The 23801-nt window shown below is 44.4% G+C and overlaps 1 protein-coding gene across 1 annotated transcript in view; it reads right to left on the bottom strand.

The window, feature by feature from the left end:
* The window catches only part of RELN (reelin), a 567367-nt gene that overhangs the window by 66189 nt on the left and 477377 nt on the right, over positions 1-23801 (bottom strand). Inside the window, exons 37-43 of the mRNA XM_090041978.1 lie at positions 23168-23252; positions 20966-21148; positions 18540-18711; positions 18359-18461; positions 9965-10194; positions 7965-8185; positions 6591-6738 (exon numbers count right to left, since the gene is read on the bottom strand). Coding sequence (XP_089898104.1) covers positions 6591-6738; positions 7965-8185; positions 9965-10194; positions 18359-18461; positions 18540-18711; positions 20966-21148; positions 23168-23252 — 1142 coding nt within the window. The remainder of the gene's footprint in view (positions 1-6590; positions 6739-7964; positions 8186-9964; positions 10195-18358; positions 18462-18539; positions 18712-20965; positions 21149-23167; positions 23253-23801) is intronic.

Here is a 23801-nt window from a genome sequence, read left to right on the forward strand (position 1 = left end):
ATTTGAAGAAGGAATAACAGACTTGTAAGAAGTTTGGGAATCCTTCCTCTGGGGTAAAGAAGAGTACAATCACATACATGGGGAACTGAAGAAAAACAGAGGTTACAGTGATATTTACTCATCAACCTCACATGGGTATTGTGAATATTAATTGATGTTTGCACAGCGCTTTGTAAAAAGTAAAGTGCTTTAACAGTGCTAATTATCATCACTTAAGTACTGGATGCTTGATAGTATAATAAAACACTGTAACAAGTTTTGTATTAGAGAACTGGTTTTGTTTTGATCTTCAGGTAAATTTGCAGGGCAGGGAGACTTTTGAGGGAAAGCTTCTACAAAATACCTTACTAATGAGTCAATTAATTCAAGTGCTCCTTAGTATTGTCAGTTTCTATTCTTACCAAAAATAGCTCCTTTCAATATACATCATGTCAAACTGTGTCCCAGGGAAATACATTGCTAGCACTGTAAAACAACACTGAGGACCTACATGTATCAACATATCAACTTTAAAGGGTTGGATTTACAGCCGGTGGGTCTTTGTATTCCTATAGTTTCTCTTTTTTGACACTGATCAAGTAATTCAAAGGGGAAAAAAAAAGCAAGTGACCTTGTCCCCGTTGGAATCTGTCCTGCTTATAGCTTGTTATTCTTTTCTCTTTTTATTTTGAATAATTCATCAGTAAATCTTTCAAAAGAGATAGAAGTAATCAAAAGTGAAGATAGATTTTTTTTTTTTGCAGAGTAAATTTTAACTTACCTTTTTCCCATGCCACGAAATATCTTTGGGAAAAAAATGTATCTATTTTTAACTGCAAAACCAAAAGTTTGCCTTTAGATGCAACACCAATAGACACCAAAGAAGTGTCTGGACCTGTAGTACAACTAGATCTATTTAGATTGTACTCAAAGAACTGGCAAGGATGAAGCCCACGTTGATTCTGACAATATATATTTTTTAAATCTGTTTTTATCCACTATGAAATCGATTTTATCCACTAATTTATGACTATTTCATATTGAATTTTTTGCAGACAGGATGCTGACAAGACAGACCATTGATCAGATCTCGTATAACAAGTTTTACCTTCCTAACCACTAAGACTTATCTGCTGGCACAGACATAATTACTATTCTCATTTTTCAGGGGATCTTCTCATGAGGATACACAAGGCTTTTAACATGGTTACTGACCCCACTGCTCTTACATTTAACCTTGGCAGTTCTCTTTAAAAGATCTATTGGGAACTCCCACTTTCAGAGTGCCAAATTAATCCCTGGCATAAACTGACATAACTACTAATGATCTCAGTGGGATTTGGCTCATTTATATCATGGAGGAATCTGTTTCAGAGTTTAGCGGGAAGCTGGTGAAGCTAACTATTAACAAACTCCCATTTTATTAATTGTGGAAAGCTAAAAATGGATATTAGAAATGACTCTGCAGTATACATTGTGGCTTTATTCAAAGAGGGTAAGAAAGGAAGCAATTATTTGCCAACAATTTTTCCATTGCATACACTAAAATATTAAACACACTGCCCTGTTTTTCTTTTATTAGCATAGCATTCATTCATCTCCAGTCTTAAAGGAAATTAGGATTTTACATATAACACCTTGAGGTCAATGTATGCAAATCCATTAGGGCCTACTACGGAGAAGGGATAACTGATTATTCTTTGAACATGAGAGAGAAGGAAAATACATTGTGTTTTTAGAGTGATGGGGCATCTCACAGGACTCTTGTATCAGTGGTAAAATAGTGTTAATTTCAGAACACGGTAGACAACCAAATTACTGAAAGGGTATTGATTTTTGTGCTTGCCAAGCTGTAAAAACACATTTGCTTTGAAGAACTTTGGAAATTAAATATTAATGCCTGTGATATTAGATGTTAGTGATGGTCCACCTAAAGCCAGGGCTTATTATTTCTCTAAAAACTTAACAGTTAGTAATTAAGTACCACTGCGCATTATGAAGCTGTGCAATAGTGTCACTAGGTAAAGCATTTATGCTAATGAGGACAAGCCAAAAAAGAGATAAAGAACATATTAAAATATGATTTGCTAGGAGTATTAGACAAGTCTCGCATAAGGAGTAGAAGAATGGTGTACTAAAAGTGAACAAATATGAGGAAAAATGCACCTGATCAAAAAAAGTAATTTAAGCACTATAAGCTTAGATACTGAATGAATCAGAAAACTAGTTGTTCTGATTTGCAGACAATTAACTTTTGCATTGGTTTAATATATAAATAAAGCAGATCTATGTGTGTATGTATGTATGTATACATGCAACCAAACAAGTGAGCACATGCCTGTTGTGGCATCTCAAACTGGTTGCAAGAGCCCCCAAGACCTGGAACACACTGCCATCAGAGGGGGTGCAAGCACCTACTCTGGATTCCTTTAAGAGTCAATTGGACATTTATCTTGCTGGGATCCTGTGATCCCAGCTGACTTCCTGCCCCTGGGGCAGAGGTTGAATTTAATGATCTTCTGAGGTCCCTTCTAGCCCTAATGTCTATGCAATCTATAAGAGGTACACTGGGGATGAAAACATGTTCCTTGTGCTGCACGTTTGCAGCATGGACTCTAATTCTGATACCAAGAAATCCTGGTATAAAAAAAAACCACACTGAAAAAAGCAGCCCCCTGAATAAACCAGAAGCTGAGTCCTCCAGAGAGATGCCTCAGCATGCTGGAGCAAACAGGAACAGGGCAAGGCAGCAGCAGTGGACTGGACCCAGACTCTGTCCCTGGTATATAGGGAAGTGTGTGTGGGGGGACTACTGCGGTGGGGGAGTCTATGTAGGAGGGGTGCGTCCCCCACCCAGCCCCCCGCATGGTGCAAAGTCCCCCCTGCAGCAGCAGCAGCCATCAGGGCACTCATGCTCACTCTTGGTAGACACCCACAGCAGTGTGGCACTGCCCCAGAACTGGCAGCTGGACATGGCGCAGGGCACTGTCATCCTGTTAGTGCACACCTTTGGGAATAACTGGGATGGGTCCGCATGCCAGAGCTGCATGCCCCAGGGCCAGGCTGGGCTCAGCTGACAGCATGAGGGCCAGTCAGGCAGGACCTGGCTCAGCCCAAGGGTGTGGAGCTCTGGCGTGCAGTGCTGGGAGCCGCAGGTGACAGCAAGACCTGGCCTGGTTTTTTCTGAGGGTGTGTGCTAGTGGGATGACAGTACCCTGTGCCATGTCCATAAGATGCCACAGGGGGTGATCCCCACCACCCCCATGAGCCACCCAACCCCCATCTCCTCTCCCAGCCCATCCCCCATGGCTGCTCCATACACCTCAGCTCCTGGTTCTTTAAAAAAGCCCCCATTCACTGGCTCCTGCCAGGCAAGGGTGCGATCCCTGCTGCCCCGCACTGTGTGTGGGGCTCTGCCATGAGCCCCCAGAAGCTCCAAGGATGCTGTAGCAGCTGGTGTACGAGGCTTTTTTTCTTTTTTTTTAATGAGCTGGGAGCTGGGGTGGGCAGGGCAGCCATGGGCAGTGGATGGGAGAGTGGGCAGGGGTTGGGTGACTTGTGGCAGAGCCCCCCATGCAGTGCAGAGCAGTTGGGGGCAGCAGGAATTGCCTCCCCTGCCTGGCAGCACCCAGTGAGTGTGGTTTTTTTTAAAGACCTGGGAGGTGGGGTGGGTGGGGCAGCCATGGCGGGGCTGGGACAGTGGGTGAGGGTCAGCGGGGCAATCAAGGGGGCTGGGGAGGCAGGCAGGGGAGGGGGCCTGGCAGGTGTCCCCCCATGGTCCCCTCCCCCCTCCTCCAGCCCCCCTTCTACTTACCAGCATGGAATCTGGGTCTAGCTCCCTGCTGCAGCGAGGCATGTGTGTGTATGTACACACACAGACACAGACTCATATATGTATGTATATCTATCTATCTATATGTGTGTATATGTATAGATATATATATAGATTCTATATATATAATTATATACATATGTGTATAATTATATATATATATGTGTGTGTATATATATATATACACACACACACACATATGCAAAGAAGGGGACATCACCAGGGACAACTATACTGCAGTCGCTCGGGGATGTAGGGGGGCAGTCAGGAAGGCCAAGGCAGAGATGGAATTAGGTCTAGCTTCCCAGATTAAGGACAATAAGAAGTCCTTCTTTAAATACATAGGGGGTAAAAAGAAGGTTCTGGGTAATGTGGGGCCCCTGCAGGACACGTTGGGAAATTTGGTCATCACACGAGACGACAAAGCTAACATGTTTTACGATTTCTTTGCCTCCGTCTTCCTAAGTAGGGACCAGAACAGCCACCTCCCTGCTGGGCCCCCCTTGGGCCCCGGGGGAGGCACACCTGGGCCAAGGGTTAGTGAGGAACTAGTTAGGGAGCTTCTGGAGGGAATGGACGTATTCAAGTCAGCCGGCCCGGATGATCTCCACCCTAGAGTTCTAAAGGAATTGGCTGAGGTCACTGCAGGACCCCTGGCACGGCTTTACGAGCACTTGTGGTGCTCTGGTGTGCTGCCAGAGGACTGGAAGAGGGCCAACATGGTTCCCATCTTCAAAAAGGGTAAGAAGGAGGACCCGGGAAACTACAGGCCAGATAGTCTTACCTCGATCCTAGGCAAGCTGTTTGAGAAAATTATTCTGGCACACATCCACAAGGGGCCAGCTGGGGACTGCATGCTTAGGGGCAACCAACATGGGTTCATCAGTGGCAGGTCCTGTCAGACCAACCTGGTGGCCTTTTACGATCAGATCACCAAATCATTAGATGCAGCGGTAGCAGTGGACATAGTCTTCCTGGACTTTCGGAAGGCCTTCGACACTGTCTCTCACCCCGTTCTCATCAAGAAACTGGGGGACTGCGGTGTCAACACCCACACAGACAAATGGGTCGCCAACTGGCTGGAGGGCCGCACCCAGAGGGTGGTAGTGGATGGGTCCTTCTCAACCTGGAAGGACGAGGGCAGTGGGGTTCCGCAGGGCTCGGTCCTTGGGCCCGCACTGTTCAACATCTTCATCAGTGACTTGGACGAGGGGTTCAAATTTGCTGATGACACTAAGATGTGGGGGGATGTGGGCACACTGGAAGGATGCATCAGGCTACAATCAGACCTAGACAGGTTACAAGGGTAGGCGGACGAGAATAGGGTGGGTTTCAACACAGACAAGTGCAAGGTGATGCACCTCAGGAGGAACAACCGGCACCATACCTACAGGCTGGGGAACTCTTCTCTTGTCAGCATGGAGGCGGAAAAGGATCTTGGAGTCATCATTGACTCCAAGATGAACATGGGCCGGCAGTGTGGGGAGGCAGTCAGGAAGGCCAACCGCACCTTGGCATGCATCCACAGATGCATCTCGAGCAGGTCCAAAGAGGTGATTCTCCCCCTCTACGCAGCACTGGTCAGGCCGCAGCTGGAGTACTGCATCCAGTTCTGGGCGCTGCACTTCAGGAGGGATGTGGACAGCATGGAGAGGGTCCAGAGGAGGCCACTCGCATGATCAGGGGACAGCAGGGCAGGTCCTATGAGGAGAGGCTACAGGACCTGAACCTGTTCAGCCTCCAAAAGAGACAGCTGAGGGGGGATCTAGTGGCCTGTTATAAACTAGTCAGGAGGGATCAGCAGGCATTGGGGGAGTCCCTGTTCCCCCGAGCACTGCCAGGAGTGACCAGGAATAACAGTCACAAGCTGGCAGAGGGTAGGTTTAGGCTGGATATCAGGAGGCGCTACTTCACGGTCAGGGCGGCTAGGGTCTGGAACCAGCTTCCAAGAGAAGTGGTGCAGGCTTCTACCCTTGGGGGTGTTTAAGAGGAGGTTAGATGAACACCTTGCTGGGGTCGTTTGACCCCAGTACTCTTTCCTGCCATGGCAGGGGGTCAGACTAGATGATCTATTCAGGTCCCTTCTGACCCTAGAAACAATGAAACTATGAAACTATATGTATGACACAGTTTTATATATATGTGCATGTGTGTGTGTATAGGTCCAGGGTATGACCATAAACTGCCACATACTACTACTATGTATGTATGTATTATGTATATATGTATGTATGTTTTTGCTTGGTTAACATTTTAGACATGTCCTCTCATTAAATATGTCTTCTGCAGGCCATATTTGTTTTTAAATGGCTGTGCTCAATGTAGCTGGTGACAGTTTGATTGGAATTTCTCAGTGAATTACTGGAAGCAAATGTATGCAATAAGAAGAAATTAAGTTCCATAAATTAAGGAATTACACAATGATGACTATAAAAGCTACACTAGAAACTGATGCTCCTACTTTAAGCATTCATAATGCTATCAAAATGAAAAATAAGGAGAGCATATAATACCAAACCAATTTCACCAAGAAAGAAAAATAGTTTCCATATAAACAAACTTCAAAGGATGCTGGGTCAAATACTACAGCTCTTACCCACAGAGAACTACCTTTGACTTAAATGCCTACTGATTTAAAAAGGGAGTTTGCCTGAGCAAAGACTAAAGGATTTACTCTGATATAACTATATCAGCTCTCTATCACCCTAGAAACATAATACAAAGAGTTGCTCAGCTATTGTCACAACAGAATTATGGAAGATTGTTAGAGCTGTGTTACCTTGCCTGGGACAGATCCATGTCTCGAGTCATCAGCATACGCAAGCCATCCTCATTAAAGAAGAGGTTGTTTCCACCAGACAGGATACCGCACTTCCTTGATGGTTTTCCACCACTCACCAGCAAGAACCTATCAGATTCTAGCTGACCTGAGTATACAACACACGTATATATTTAGAATTTATCCTGAGGCACTCTTACTATAACAATTTCCTCCAAAAATAAGCTAAATAAACATAACTCAAAGAAGACTGATGGCTTTCCTATATTTTTATTTAGATTACATAAAAACATTGAACACTATTGGGAAACAGGTGAGTGTCATGTGCCAAATGGCAGGTAACAGTTGGCTAAGTTTGAAATGAAGAGTGACAAATATGATGGAAGGAATTTGGTTTGTAAATACTATTTTAACTAAAACTTGTATTTTGTGTTGTTAATGGAGAAACTTGCATTTTGAGAAAGAAAGAATTCTGAGGCATGTGGCATGAGACTACCTGACAGCAAGCCTCATTCAACCCAGGTTGTCAAGGGATTGCATTTAAGGGAGAATGGGAGGCAATACCACAATGGAGGGAAATGAAAGAAGCATGTAATGGGAGGGCTACATGATAGTAATAGTGTTGTTTAGTGCGTCTCATTTCAGGGGTTGGTGCTTCTCAATTGGAGTTTTTGTGCCTTTCCTTAAACTACTGGAAAGTTGAAAGATACGGTCTGGTTTTCTAAGGCTTCTGCTGAGGAATTTTACATCATTAACTCATTAACTCAGAATCCCTGTGCAGTAATAGAAAGTCCTCTGGTCATCCCATTTTAATTTATTCTACATCTGAATGTATGAACTAATATTATTACCAGCAGACAACATTAATTTTAATGATGTATTCACAGCTTTCAGTGAATTCATTTAGATTTCCCTTGCCAGCAATTCTGTACATCTATTACTGTGAAAAAATGAATTGCTTTTCTAGCTGTAGAGTTTCAGAAAACTGTATTCTAGTGGAGAATGTGTGTTTCTGTAGCCATAGGTGAGAAAGTAGCAGGAAGTGCCATAAAAAGTGCTGTCAGAAACACCCAGTTGTCATAAATATTGGTTAAGGGCCAAATCCTGACCACTTTACTCGCTTTACTCACAATTTCTGATGAACTACGTTGCTGCCTATGAAAGCGCATGCTTCTATGTATCAGTTAGTTTATAATGTGTCACCCAGCTCTACCTTCTGTCTTACTCAACTGAAGAGTCCCACTGATGTAAACCAGGCAGACTTAGGAAGGGGAGAAAGATTTGACCTTAGGATTTTTTCTCTCTTTAATTGGGTGTTCCCAAAAGGAGAGTAAACAGAAATAGCTGTGAGAGTTCATACAATCAAAGAGATACCTTCAAAATCATCCTTGAGAAAGTCCAAATTCTTGGTGCTTATTTTACAGGTTGGACCAGAATAGCCTGGATCACAGATGCATTTAGTTCCATTGACACAGCTGCCATGACCATTACACATCTCCTCACACTGCGGGCCAATGTAGACATTATCAATAGCCCAAGTTACTGGTTGTGACCCAGCAGGATAAAATCCCTGGTACCATCTGAATCTTACTGATCTGAAAAAGATATATAGTACATCCAAGTCAAACAGAATTCAATTGCATAAGAAAGTACAATTGTTTCTTGTAACACTAACTCACTGAATATATTTGCTAAAAGTGGCCAGATATGTTCATTAGCTTCAATATCCAGTATGCCACTATACTTATATTCAGTGCAAACTTATTTACAGGAAACCAAGGAATCTGATCCACTAGTTACCATCCTTAAAAATAATTAGTGGAGGACTTGAACTAGGATTTCAAATTTGAGCATCCTCTACTCCACCAGTTTCAGAGAGTATGTTATTGGACTTGGGTGGCTTTGACTTTTGTTTTAATTAATAATCTAAGAACCAGATTTGCTCCCCCTGCTCATGTTCAGTGACATCTTATTTCACAATTAGTCACAATAAGCCAGCTGTAGAAGAAGGGTGACATAATATCACCTTAAATTAGGAGGAATGAAAACATAATAGGAGATGTTAACAGATACTCAACCTGTTTTCATATAGCTCATTCTTAAAAGCAATTGATGTTACAAGTTGTTAAGTTAAATTGTAAACTCCTTGGAGTGTTGACTTGCCATTTTAATTTGTATTATCAGTGCTAAACATATCCATGCTGCATATAAAGAATAACAGAGTATGAGAAGGAAGGAGAACAAATTAAACAGAAATGTGGTTTTGAGAGAATAACAGCAGTGTTATTGTAATGTTGTATCCCTAACTGTCCAGAGAATACGTGAAAGTGGGATTTATTTAGTATGATCATTTACTGAAGTAACTATACAGAAGGGAGAGATGTTAGACAAGTTTATATTTACAAAACACTTTCCAGTTCATGCTTTCCCACAGGTATGGTGAAATAAAGGTATTATGCATGGGGAAATTGAGCTAGGGGAACCCCTGAAGCTTGCAATGAGTTTCCCTGGCCAGGTGCTGCATATAAACTTTGTACACTTGGCACTCTCTTGCTCTCTGGAGGTAATAGGGACTACAGGCCAAGTTTAAGAAGTTTGCTGCCATTGGCATTTTGTGCCAGAAAACTTACCTAGCATCTCTCCCAGCTACATAGTCCAATAAAAGATATTACCAAAACACATATTGTTTCTTAAGAGAATAATTCAAAGCCATCCCTCTGACCCTACTTTTATTTGCTGGATATTTATTAATATTTGATCTTCTTTGATCAATCGATTGTGACCATAAAGCCATAGTGATATTAGAGCTGGAAAGAACTATTTAATACCTCTTCCTGCACTAAGTCAAGTATTTCTAAGACCTCAAATGCAAGAATACTTTTGATGAATTACTGCATACCTCTTTGTCCTAAAGAGCTATAGTGAGAGGACTTAAGGAGATCTGAGCCATTTTACTTTATCTTTCCAATGCAAGGTACTGCTGTAACAATCACTGATATAAGTGAATCTTACACATCTTAGTAAGCATCCAAATAAAATCAGACACACAGATAAATGGAAATATCTGCAGTTGTACTACAGTAGCTAAGCTATGATCCCAAGTACAATCAGTCTTCATGCTTCAAGATGTAAAATGTGACATGTAGCCAGATCAAAATCCTTCACTTTCACAAAGAGTGCAGTAATGTACATTTAGGTGTACTATTGAGACTTATACATTTCTGTGAACTATCCAAGTGTTAGAGGCTGTTTAAGGAAAAATATGAGACTAGATTGGTTTTCATGAATTGATATGTTTCTTGGAGAAAATACTGGACAGAAAATTAACTAAAAATAAAAATAAAAAGTCCTTGGCAGAATTAGAAGTCACTTACCCACATAGGTGCAGTTTTCCAAAGTGAATTACCTCTCTTCGCCAGCCCTGAGTTGTACCAGCATAGTACGTGCTACTTGGATGATGCTCAGTGGAGCATAGCGAGCTGAGATGACTGCTACTGCTGTAGCAGAGTGGCAGAAGCATGTGCCAGGTTGCCCCTAAGTCTCGTGAGAATTCAAGCTTCACTGGGTCAGCAGATGAGCTGTCTGTGGTGCATCCAATATTGATCTAGAGTAAAAGAAATACAATAAAAAAGATATTACACAGTGCCTTATTCCTTCCTTCTGCATTTCATATGGTACAGAGTTTTGCTTGCCCATGGGAGCTCGGGTAGGCAGCCTAGTGGGTTTCTTGGTTTTTTCTTTAAAGGTATCTTTAAGAGTACTGTAAGCCTGCTCCTCCTCTTGGTATACAGTGTGGGGAGCAGAGCTGTGGTTCAACATCTTTGCTGTGCCCTTTAGGTTAATGCAGGGCTCTCAGAGATATAACCCATGACTTGGATCCAGCTTGCCAAACCCCAGCATTCAGCCTGTGGTGGTGACCCTCGTCTGAGCTGACCTACACGCCATGCAATGGGACAGTCCCGTGCGCCTGCTCGAGAATCCATGCTGCAGGTGGCAACCAGGAAACCCCATGCAGAGTGGATCCTGGATTGGTTGGAGCAGGTGCTGTGTGTGGCACAGTTCTAGATTGGTGTGTGTCAGGAGTGCCATCTGCAGTTTGGATCCCAGACCAGACCAGACCAGACCAGACTGCATGTAGTGGGGTCCTGGAGCAGGTACCAAATACTGGATCTAGTATGTGGGGGGCAGGGAAGAGAAAGGGAGGCTGAGAGTTTGATCTGGCCTGTGAACCAGATCTTCACCATCAACTGGCTTGTAGGGCCAGATGAGTTTGACACCCCTGTGCTAATGTATGCCCCTGGAACTCAAATTAGAGGACTGAAATAATAAATGGCCGTTACACATAGGGCACAAAAAAGAGAGGAGGTCCTTTTATCACTGCCCTGCCATCCACCTGTCGAAGGGCATATCAACATCTGGATCATCATAGTCAAATCAAGTGTTGCTATTACTAAGAAATTAGTTGGATGCATAAAGATTTCGGCAAGAGCAAAACTTGTTTCTAATTAAGCAAAAGAAAAAGTAAGAGACCTGCTGCCCCTAACAGCATGTCCAAAGCAACTGCAACAGCTCTGGTACTACTTTTTTGGAGAACGTACTAGACCAATGGTTTTCAATCAGGTGCTGTAGTACTCAGGGGGTGCCTTGGGATTCTTTCAAGGTTGCTGTGGGGTGCCATGTCATGTCACGTTAGTACTAATAGGTGTACAAACATGATTCACAAGGTAAACCCAGAGATTTCAAATAGGAATCCATAGTGTTAAAAACATTCCTGTTGTGGGACTTCTGAGTTCTTTGCAACAGAAGAATTGTTCTATTTTTTTTTGTAGTAAAAAATGACTGAAAAAATAAGAGCTGGCATTTTTCAAGGGACACCTTGAGTCTAAAAAGGTTGAGAACCACTTAACTAAACACGGTGACAAAGAGCATAGGCATTTAAAATGCACAAAATATGCAAACATTCACTGTTAGTTAAATGATCCTTAAGCACACTGTGGTTTTCTATGCTGGAATGCTCCAAAAACAGAAGACTGACACCACAGGGACTGCTCTGAAAGGAGTGTACCATATCATTTCCATCTTTTGTTTAGAGTTGGTATTTATTACCTGTTTTTCATATTTATCCTATTCAGGCCTAAAGGCATCACTGAAAACAGTATTATAATTAGGATAAGAATTGTTTTTTAGGCCAAACTAGAAATGTAGTCTTAGGTCTGCTAAAAAACTCACTAATTGTTGTTGTGGGATCCTAAACACAAAGAATAGTAGAAATCTTATATGCTCAGTTGTTGGACTAATATGCTGAAAATGTCTAAGTTGTAGTTTTCTAAAGCTACTAAAACTTGTCAAGACAAGCCCATAACGATAAATGATCTGATCTCTCTCTATCTGTATAAAAGTGTTTTTCCAGTCCAAAACCATTTATGTCAAGGTTACAGGTATAAAGACATAGTTTAAACTATTCTGAATGGAATCAGAATTGATACTCAATTAGGCTAGGGACAGAAGTTACACTTAAACCAGTTTAAAATGATCAGAAATTGGTTTAAACCTGTAATAGAACAGAAGTTCAGTGCATATAAACCAGTTTCAAAATGGGCAAAACTAGTTTAAGATCAACCTGGCTGAATGTAGTATCAGACTTAACCGATTTGGATCAAACCAGCTTACAGAACTTCTGTCCCAGACCCCTTCCTGGTTCAAGTTAAATCAGTCCCTCAGCATCCCAGGATGCTTTGCAGCCCTGGGCTGTGCTGTGGTGTCTGCTCGAGCAGAGCAGGGTTGGCCCCACCTCTCTGCTCCCTAGTGGAGCACAGAGGGCTGGCTGACAAGGGAGTTGGGGTGGGAAATCCAGCTAGGGATGCAGCCTGGTCTGCCTGGGGCGGGCTGAGCAGCGCCTACCAGACTCTTCCCTGCTGGAGTGGAGGGGGCATGGGTGTGGCACAGCAGGCTCAGGTGGAGGGGGATAAACCCCTCTGCCTCTTCTCTCCCACAGGCGTGGGACCCTAGCTGGGGTCTGCCTGACTTTTCCTCCCTGTTCATGGCTCAGCACAGTCTGGGACTCCCAGAGTCCTACTCCTAGGCAGGGGGTGATCTTGCTGCACCTTCCCAGCTGCTGCGGTGGTGGTTTCATTTGGGGCAGCCCAGGGACAATAGGCCAGATTGGGAGGAGGAACGGGAGTGAAACTGGCCCCAAGCCCAGGTGGGGACATGCACAGATTGTGGCAGTGGCAACTCCATCCTGGATGTGAGTCCTGCTGGGCAGAAGGACTCAGGTGGGGTGGGGGGGAGGGAGGTGCGGGGAAAGGGCTGGAGTGTGTGTCCACATAAGCCTAGGCAGAACTGTGCCAGGCTGAGCATGCAGCTTGGGGAGCAGCTCCTGCCTGGCAACCCTTTCTACCTGCTGGAGAGCAGCACCCAGGCTGGCCCCAGTCCTGGACCACACAGTGACGTGCATAGTGTAGACTCAACCTAGCAGCACCTGGAGCTGGGCAAGAGTACCAAGAAGCTGGACAGTGCAATTCTGGAGGCCAAGCTGGGCCAGGCACTGGGCTCCTTCACAGGCTCCAAGGTGGATGGGTGCAAGGGTTCCCCGGGCAGCGAGGAGGAGCCGGATGTACCCATCATGACTGCTGCACAGTACTTGCTGGATGGCTTCAGTTCTAAGCACTACTACCTGCTGTTGGGTGCATCCTGATTATTCTTCACCTACCTGGTGGCATGGCAGCAGTGCAGCGCAGCCCTGTGTACCAGGTGTGGGGCACACCCCTACGACTTCCCCACCACCGCCACTTCTGTCAGGGGGGCCCACCCTGGCCATAATAGTAGGTACCGCCCACGCTGCCTGCATCGCTGAACCGTGGTTGGCCACTGGATGGGCAGACAGTGATGGTGGCAGGGAATCTCTAGGGGTAGCATCCTGCATCAGGCACCCGGTACATGGGGCTGTGCTGTGCCGCTGCTGGGTAGGTAAAGAGTGAGAGCACTCCCAGTTTGGTGCCTGGCGGGCCGGCGGACAGTGAATGTTAGCACTTAGGGCTGAGGTCATCCAGAAAATGCCATGTGGTGGTGGTGGGTGTGGCCAGCTCCTTCTTGTTGCCGGGGAGCCCTTGCACCCATCCACCTTGGGGCCTGTGAAGGAGCCCAGTGCCTGCCCCGGCTTGGCCTCCAGCATCACACTGCCCAGGTTTTTGGTGCCCCTGTTCTCCAGGAGCTGGATAACAAGCTCCAGACGCTGCTGTGGGGGCCAGAGCTGGCCTAGGTGCCACTCTTCAGCAGCTAGAAGGGGCCACTGGGAAGGAGCTGCATGCTCAGCTTGGCTCGGCTTTGCCCTTCTCCGCCCCTCCCAACCTGGGTCCCTCTGCTCAGCGGGGCTCACATCCAGGATGAACGCCCTCTGTGCTCTGCTCTGTGCATATCCCAACCTGGACTTGGGGCCAGTTTCACTCCCCTCCCTCCCCCTGATCTGGCCTTTGCTCTAGGGCTGTCCCAAGTGAAACCCCCATCTCAGAGGCTGGGTAGGTGCAGTGGGATTGCCCCCTGGTTGGGTGGGGTGTTCTGGGGGTCCTGGACTATGCTGAGCTGTGAGCAGGGGGCACAAGCTGGGCAGACCCCTGCTGGGGTTCTGTGCCTGTGGGAGAGGGGAGGCAGGGGGGTTTAATTCCCCTCCCTCCCTGCCTTTGCCTGAGACATGGCCTGGGTCAGCCACTGCTGGCCATGTCCCCCCACTGCTCGGGGAGAAGCCTGGCAAGGGCTGCTTCACTTCTCCCAGCCAGGCACATCCTGGCTGGGGTCCCTGCAGACCAGGGTGAGGCTTTAAACCTATCATACTCAGCCTGCTGGGGCCTGGCCATGCCCCCTCCCTTCCCCTTCAGCTCAGCTTCCCTCCAGCTTTCGGGCCATTGGCAAAGGGAAGGGAGGACTCATTCTGAGCCACTGCAGGCATGTGGCTGCATTTCTGAAATCAAAAGTGAATGTGTATTAACTTGCTTGTTGGTTCAATCGACCTGCAAAGATTGAATCAATTCAGGCTTGGGCTTTTCAGATATCTGTACTTAGCCTTACAGGATGTCATGTAAAATAAAATACTTTACATAGCAAAAGCAGGAGGGGGCAACAGGGGAGGTCTTCTCATTCTTCCTGAGAAAGTAGGGCAATCGGCTGGTTACCTCAGATGTCTGCACCTGAATGCATGGATCCTGGGAAACAAGCAGGAGGAATTAGAAGTCCTTGTACAGTCACAGAACTATGATGTGTTTGGAATAACAGAGACTTAGGATAGCTCACATGACTGGAGCACTGTCATATATTGCTATAAAGTGTTCAGGAAGAACAAGCAGGGGAGAAGAGGACAAGGAGTTAACCTTTATGCAAGAGTCATATGATTGCTCAGAGCTCCAGTATGAAACTGGAGATGGGCCTGTTGAAAGTCTCTGGGTTAAGGTCAGAGGGGAGAGCAACAATGGTGATGTTGTGGCGGGTGTCTGCTATAGGCTACCAGGTGGATGAGACTTTCTTCAGACAGGTAGCTAAAGTTTCCTGATCACAGGCCCTGGTTCTCATGGGGGACTTCGGTCACCATTGGGAGGGCAATACAGCAGTGACGTTTTGGAGAGTGTTGGGGACAACTTCCTGGTACAAGTGTTGGAGAGACCAGCTCGAGCCTGTGCTTTCCTTCTTAACCTGGTGCTCACAAACAGGGAAGAACAGGTGGGGAGCACAGAAGTGGATGGCAACTTCAGCGGCAGTGAGCACAAGATGATCGAGTTCAGGCTCCTGACAAAAGGAAGAAAGGAGAGTAGCAGAGTATGGACCCTGGGATTCAGAAAAGCAGTCTTTGACTCCTGCAGGGAACTGATGGGCAGGATCCCCTGGGAGGCCAGTCTTAGGGGGAAAGGAGTCCAAGACAGCTGGTTGTTTTTTAAAGAAATCTTACCAAGCACACAGGCATGAACTATCGCAATGCACAAGAAGACTAACCAGATTGGTAGAAAACCAGCTTGGCTTAGCAGGGAACTTTTCAGTGAGCAAAAAAAGGAAGCTTACAACAAGTGGAAACATGGACAAATGACTAGGAAGGAGCATAAGAGTCCTGCATTGGCAAAAAAGGGATGAAATCAGGAAGGCCAAAACACAACTGGAGTTGCAGCTAGCAAGGGATATGAAGGGTAACAAGAAGGGTTTCTACGAGTATGTCAGCATGAAGAGGATCATGGTCACCTACCAAATCAACCTATTGATAGATGACGTGGAAAAGGCTGAAGTACTCAGTGTTTTTTTCACCCAGCCTTCACAGGCAAGGTCAGCATGGATTCACAGCCTAATCATAGGCAAGTGATTAGAAGGAATCAGCAGGGATTCACCAAGGACAAGTCATGCCTGACCAAACTGATTGCCTTCTATGATGAGATAACTGGCTCTGTGGGTGCAGAGAGAGCAGTGGATGTGATATACCTTGACTTTAACAATGCTTTTGATACAGTCTCCCACAACATTCTTACAAGCAAGCTAAGGAAGTACAGGCTGGATGAAGGGACTATGAGGTAGATAGAAAACTGGCTGGATTGTCAGGCTCAAAGAATAGTAAATCAATGGCTTGATGTCTACTTGGCAGCTGGTATCAAGTGGAGTATCTCGTGGGGTCAGTCCTTAGACTGGTTTTGTTCAATATCTTCATCAACGACTTGGATGATCAGATGTAGTACACTCTCAGCAAGTTTGCAAATGACATCATTTGGGAAGTAGTAGATATGCTGGAGGGTAGGGCTAGGATTCAGGCAGAAATTAGAAAAATTGGAGGACTGGACCAAAAGAAATCTCACGAGGTTCAATAAGGACTAGTGCAAAGTCCCGCACTTAGGACAGAATGATCCAATGTACTAGGTACAGCAACTGGCTAAGCAGCAGCTCTGCAGAAAAAGACCTGGGGGTTACAGTGGACAATAAAGCTGAATATGAGCCAACTGCCCTTGTTGCGAAGAAGGCTAATGGCATAATGGGCTGCATTAGTTGGAGTGTTGCTAGCAGATTGAGGAAAGTAATTATTCAGCCCTATTCTGCCCTGGTGAGGCCACATCTGGAGTACTGTGTCCAGTTTTGGGCCCCCACTACAGGAAGGATGTAGACAAAATGGAGACAGTCCAGCAGAGGGCAATGAAAATAGTTGGGGGAATGAGGCACATGACTTCTGAGAGAGGCTAAGGGAATTGGGCTTATTTAGTCTGGAGAAGAGAAGAATAAGGGGGGATTTAATAACAGCTTTTAACTACTTTAAGGTGGGGGGTCCAGGGAGGATGGAGCTAGACTATTTTCAGTAGTGGCAGATGACAGAACAAGGAACAAAGGTCTGAAGTTGCAGCAAAGGAAGTTTAGGTTGGATATTAGGAAAAACATAGTTACTAGGGGAGTAGTAAAGTGCTGGAATAGGTTACCCAGAGTGGTTGTGTAATCTCCATCCGTGGAGGTTTTTAAAAACCATCTAAACAGGCCCTGGCTGGGATGCTGTAGTTGGGGATGGTCCTGTTTTGAGCGGGGCTTGGGCTTGGACTAGACCTCCTCAGGTCCCTGCCAATCCTAATTTTCTAGGATTCTATATGGAATAATAAAGCATAGATGAAAATCACTTCATTTATACTAATGTCCTCAAAACCCTTAGCTGAAAGCATTTAACTTTTTGTACAATGCTGGTACCAGATGCAAAAAACCCACATATAGGTCATATGAGGTTAACACTCTGCAGACTTCCAGTATCTTAATGTGAACTCAAAGATTTTTTTCTACAGCTTTTTCATCTATTTTTTAAAACAGGAAACAGTTTAGGTTCAATATTTTATGAAACAGTTGCATGACAGATTGCAATGTGCATGAGTACACAGCCAAATCTAATTTTCTTGGACTACTTTAACTATCATTTTAGCAACAGTTTACAAGCTTATATCATTTGTTGCATAAAGATGGAATGTACTATGACCTAGTTAAATGCTAAACGCATACAAAATATATATAAATATATATGTCAATAGATTCCACAAATGAAATCCCAGGCCTTAGGGTTACTCCCATGAGTTGTCCCACTGACTGTACGATAGTAAATATTATGCTTTCTAGAACTGTTTGTAGGACTGGCTCCTTATTTGCTCCTAGTTTTCAACCAGTTTTGTATAGCTCACTAGGACTTTCAAAATTACTACTCTCTAAATCAGGAATTGGCAATGTTTTTCTGGTAGTGGACCAAAATGACTAGCTTAGGTATGAGGAGGACCAATGTCAGGACCTGGCCACAACTGCCACTTCTTCCCACTACCCAGCTGCGGAGGAACATGGGAGAAGTTCCTGCAGCCCATGTTATCAACATGTATGTAGACCAGGGGTCAGCAATGTTTTTGGGCAGAATGCCAAAAACACCCACAACCTCAGCTTGTAAGATGGTGGTGTGCTGGGGTGGATGATGGGGGTGGGGGTGAGGGGCCCAGTACTTGTTGTGACAGCAAAGCCCCAGCCCCTTCCCCACCATCTGCCCTGAGGTGCTCGTGCCAAGCAAAATGACTTCATGTGCCACACTCTGGCACCCATGCTAGGGGTTGCCTACCCCGATGTAGACACAGTAAAGAGATTTGCAAAAGAGCAGAAAAACCACAGTTTACAATTATGGAAAATGATACAGAATCTCTGTACACTGGCAAAGAAAGAAAACACCAAAAATGAGAACCAGAAAGAATAAAATTCTCTAAGCGGGAAGACAAGATGGTTACTTTGTGATGGGTGAGTACCTCAAATTGGATGATAGTATTCTCGTTCACGCTCAGATCCCTTGTTGTAATGGAATGTTCTCCAACTTCATTTGAAACAAATACCATAGCAGAATCTTCCTCCCTAGGAGAAAAAAAAATGGGTATTTAATGTCAATTTATTTCCAGGTTATTGATTAAAGGTGGATTCATTAACACTTACGGTGCTCCCTTTGAAGTATATGGGCAATAAAGCCCAATATTCCCACCAGGATAGAAAAACCAGTTATCTTCTTTAGGGCCAAAATCAAATGTATCCAGAAGGATAAAAGGACTCTTTAGGTTGTTCCCATCAATAATGAAGTCATCGATTATCCAGATTTCTTCTTTCTTGCCTAAGAAAGAAGGGAGAATAATTTTCCTGGATTAACTGTCAGAAGGGAGAGCAAGAACAAATACCTATGGGTGCTTACAGAGGTTATCAATCATGCTGTAACTTTAAGCACTTTACACAAAGCGCTTAAAGTTACAACATCATTGAAAGTAAAAAGATGTTTGGTGTTTGATGCTGAGGGCTCGGAGCCTCTGTGCACTGGCTGAGGCCAGGAGGCAGGGGATGCTGTAGCCTGCTCTGGAAGCCTGGCAACTAGACCAGCTGGTGTCTTCAGGCTCACTCCCCGCCTGCCCACAAGATACCAGGAGCCAGTTGAGCTGCTCGTGTTGTGGGGCTCTCTTGGGGCAGTGGATCCCCTGAGAAGTGCCATTGGGCACCAAGGACCCACCCCCTGAGGGTGGGGGTGCCAGCCAGAGTCCCCCAGCCCTGGCTTGCTGCACTTTTCCTCTCCTTCCCTGGCTGCATAGGGAGGAGACTCTCTGTTTCCTCCATGTGGCAGATCAGGGGAATGATACGTAACCCTCGTAGGGAACTGTATACAAGTTCCCTAAGGTGTCACTTCTGTTTGTGCCCTGTGAGCCAGAGTCTGAAAGACTCAATCCACTGGTGAGCAGTTCTCCTCATGAGCAGTTCCACCATGGGAAGAGTTTGCATGAGGGAGTGCTCATTGGGCTATACAATAAGCATGCTCAAAAATCATGACAGGTTAATGCATGATAAAGCTGTGTTTTGTAAGTACTTTGCAGTAGAAATATATATAAAGTCTAGCATTGCTGTCTTCAGTACATTATAAAAAACAATTTGTTAAACTATTATCCAGAAGTGTAGTCTGACTACTAGTATTAAGTGCTATATTTTGTGATTTGAACTGAATAATCATCTCTACTAAAACCTCTTCAAGAGAAAAAAAGAACCACTGCTGATATTCTCTGCATTCCTAAGATGGCTGTGGAATTCAACGCATCACACACGTGATATTTTTGAAGGAAGGATTGATTGGGAAAGTTGATGGCTTTTCCCAAAACTATTTTGGCTGATCCATGTAATGACCTTGGTGTAGATGAGGATGAAAGATGGCTTGGTTACTTCCTATTTAAGGATATGCGCTGGAAGGAAGGAATTCAGCAGAAAGATAGATCGTGGTAGGATTCTTTAAATTGGATTTGAATTGGGTTTTGGTTAATTGCTTGAAGTGGTACACTGTCCACATATACCCCAAAACCAAGTAATAATAAACAGCCCAACAAATAAGGAACAAAACCAGATGGTACTAGTTACCAGTAATTTTGATATCATCATCATACTGTGAAATCTTTTTGAAGTCACTGGGAACAAATGAGATATTTCCTTTGTCTGTCTGTGTGTCTGTAACGCTTTGGGCCAACTGTGAATGCGCTGCTGCGAGGGTGGCCGGCAACTGGCTGTGCGGCCGGAACTGTGCAGGCCCAAGTTCAAGCCGCTGCTGGGGAAGTTTATGGCGGCGACAAACACACCACGGCCACCTGAGCAGTGGGGCTTCCCTGTGCCTCCCTGCCTGAGGGCGAAGGGAGGGATCACGGTGGTGGTGCCCCAGCAGGGAGGCAGAGGCAACGGACAGGGATGGAGGGAGGTGGATGCAGGCTAGGTGGATGCAGAGCGGCGCGTGGGGGGGGGAGGGTAGAGCAGGGCTGGACCCAGAGTGGGGCAGGGGGATGGACCTGGAGCAGCGGGGGGACAGGGTGGAGTGGTGCCAGACCTGGAGCAGTTGCAGGGGGGTAGGGGGGTGGAGCAGGGCCGGACCCGGAGTGAGGGGGGGCAAGACCAGGGCTGGACCTAGAGCGGCAGGGAGCGGGGGCAGAGAGGGCCCAGACCTGGAGTGGCAGGGGGTGTGTGTGGAGTGGGGCTGGACCCGGAGTGGCAGGAAGGGGGGGGGTCACAGGGGGGCCGGACCCAGACCGGGGCAGGGGGGAGAGTGCAGTGGGCCCAGACTCAGAGCAGTGGGGGGGAAGGGGGGCTGGACACAGGGCTCTCTCCCCACCCCCACCCCCATCATTCTTGCCAGGCAATTTGCTACTTTTATATATATTATCCCATTGACATTAAATTGCACCTTCTTTAAAAGCAACCACATGATTATGAACACTGCAAGAAAAGTGTAAATGTCATGATACTGTAAAGCTTACATTTGAGCATTCAACAGATTTGACATAATCACAAGAAAAAGAAACAGTACAAGGTTTGGAGATAAACACAAGTGTAGGCAAGTGCACATTTACCATTGTTGTAAGGTTGCCAGAGCTTGAAACGGGTAGCATTGGTTTGTGCTGTGTATGGTAATGGAACATTAATAAAGAGAACATCTGTAGTTTGAGTGAAGTAAAACTCATCTATTAGGTGCCAGGTGATGCCTCCGTTAATGGAGTATTGTAGCAGAATGGAATGTGACCTCTCTGGAGTACCTAGAGCAAAGTGGATACATTTAAATTTATTATAATCTGATTTTTAGAAATATTATCTTAAAAGCACATCTATAAATGTAATAAAGCTATTCAGACATTTATTACACAAGATTTCTATCCTATTTAATTGGTGCATTTTTACAACAACTTTTATAACTGCTACAAGACAATGCATTTATTATATACAGTATTCTCCTAGGAATACACTTGGCTGGTAGTTTGGAATATCCTAGTGACAGAAGGGTTAAATTTACATAAATATTAATTCTAAAATATGGTCAAAGTTAATTTTTGTATCCCAAAATAATTTCAGTATCATTTTTTATATTGGAAAAAACTTCTTCCTTACCCCACAAATATTTTTTACTAACTCAATATTTATTTTTATGCGGGCTCAGGGTATTGGATATAATCATCCTCTATACTACCACAGTCCCTACAATATCCACTCACAAACACTCATGCAAGTTATTTTATTTATGTGAATTGCCTTATTGGCTGGCAGAGAGCTCTGTTGGTCTTTACCGATATAGTTTAATGAATAAATAGCAATACTTTCCACTTTAATCTGGTCCAGGAAATCTGCAGCAGGATTAAGAATAAAGGTCAAGTTTCTTGACTAAAATCCTAAATCTTAATCAGAAGAGTATCTTGCTTTCCAATGTTATGTAGCTTTGGCTGTGAATAAAACCCCTCTGTTACACCTAATTACTAACACAGGGCTGGTGGTGATGCTGCCCATCTTTAGCACAACTGCTTTGATATAAAGCACTCACCCAACAGGTTAAAGACCTAGGGCCTCTGTAGCTCAAGGGGCTTCAAATCAATCAATATCTCTCACTTCCTAGGAGAGTGACCTAACCATCAGGCTATCAAACAGAATGACAAACCAATCACCCCGCCTACTGAAGCTGGTTAACCAGACAACCAAGAGTGCAAGATGTATGGTGCCAGAAGGAGAATAAGCAAGGATGAGCCTGACTCTCTAGCCCAATGACAAGGGAAGCAGAAAACACTGGGCTCTGGTTCCTGATGCTAGCATATTATTGTTTTTTAACCAATGAATGTCTATGGGAATAAATACTGATTTACATTATGTCTATGGAAACTAATGACTAATTTTGATTCTTAACAATTGGGATGAATTTAAATCAGTAGCTTTTAACTGAAAAACTCCATGGTTCACTGCAGACCATTTATGTAGACAGGGACCACCAGTCATCAGGAGACCAAAGTTTAGAAATTGCTGCGCTAAAACATCCAGTACAAGCATCTTTTTACGAATTAAGCCATGAGTTAACAACCTGGGAATAGATCTGGCTTGGAAAGAGACTGGGCCCAGTCTGCAACAGCTCAGGGAATCTGCAGCATTCTCCAGCCACAACAGTTGAGGCAGCATCCCTAGGGTCCTATTGCCTGCCTTTTTCTATCTATTTCTTTTGCAGCACTTGCTAATCAGTGGGGCAGCATGATGCTGCAGCCTATGGTAGAAACCATATTGCAAGCAGTGGTCCATGGTGGCAAAAAGTTGCCACTCCTTGAATTTTAAGCAATTGCTAAATTCATTTTTCCCAAAGCTTTTTCTCATCCCTGCAGTTCCAAAAAGTTTACATGATTCTGTTTGTTTTTTGGTCAGAGACAGTACTGAAAAATAGGATTTTTTAATAGTTTTGATTTTCTAGATAGAAATTGTTTGGTTTACTAAGTTACAACATGGATTTTATTTCAAGGCCAAGCTATAAAACCCTGAATAAAGAAGTCTAAAATAGAAGTGGTCACTGAGTGAAGTTAACAGCATGATTATAATTAGTTTCATGCCTCTTTTGAATAAATGTTAAATACAGTGGTCACATTTAGTACTGAGATAGACAGAAAATGATGCTACAGAAGTTCTAGTCTTTAGCATTATCTAATGTTCCCTTGTATTAGTTTTACAAACATAAACTTAATGCTTCCCTCTAATAAGAAAAATGTATGAGCAAAGCTACTGAAAAGATAGCAACTAAATAGCAAACTTACCTTTTGCTATAAATTTAAATGAAAACTGGATATACACAGTATTAGTGCAATCTAGATCTCTTGAAATAAGCATTCTCAGTCCTTCCTATAAATACAGAATACACACAGTGAATTACTATTTCTCATAAGGGAAAAGCATTGTCCACTTGTGGGATTAGAACTCGGGAGATCCTGCTGTAATTCCTAATTTGGCTGCAAATAGGCTATTGGGCAAGTCACTTCAGCTCCTCATACCACTTTAGTCAAATACGAATAGTGATACTACTGTGTAATGTCCATTAGGAGCTACTGATGAAAATGTTATAGAAAAGCTAATAATTACTGTGATATGTTACATAAGTGTTTCTAAAATTCAATTTGCTTGTAAATAAGCACTATGAAGAATTAATGAAAAAATCAGGAAACAGAACTAAGGGTCTTGTTACACATTAATTTTTTGTGGTTTGTGGAGCTCATAACCCTTAGTTTGTCCACATGTTAACACCTGAAACTCATTTTATGTCCACCTTAGGCAGCTTAAAATTATGCCACTCTAGGGCAAGTTTCTCTCTGATCCATGCTACCTAGCTTATGTTCCATTAATGTATGGCCACTTCCCACAGATGAGACGTCCAAGCTGCAGTTCTCCAGCACC

This window comes from Crocodylus siamensis, chromosome 4 (genome assembly GCF_052110815.1).
Source record: "Crocodylus siamensis isolate JL-2025a chromosome 4, ASM5211081v1, whole genome shotgun sequence".
NCBI classification, from domain to species: domain Eukaryota; kingdom Metazoa; phylum Chordata; order Crocodylia; family Crocodylidae; genus Crocodylus; species Crocodylus siamensis.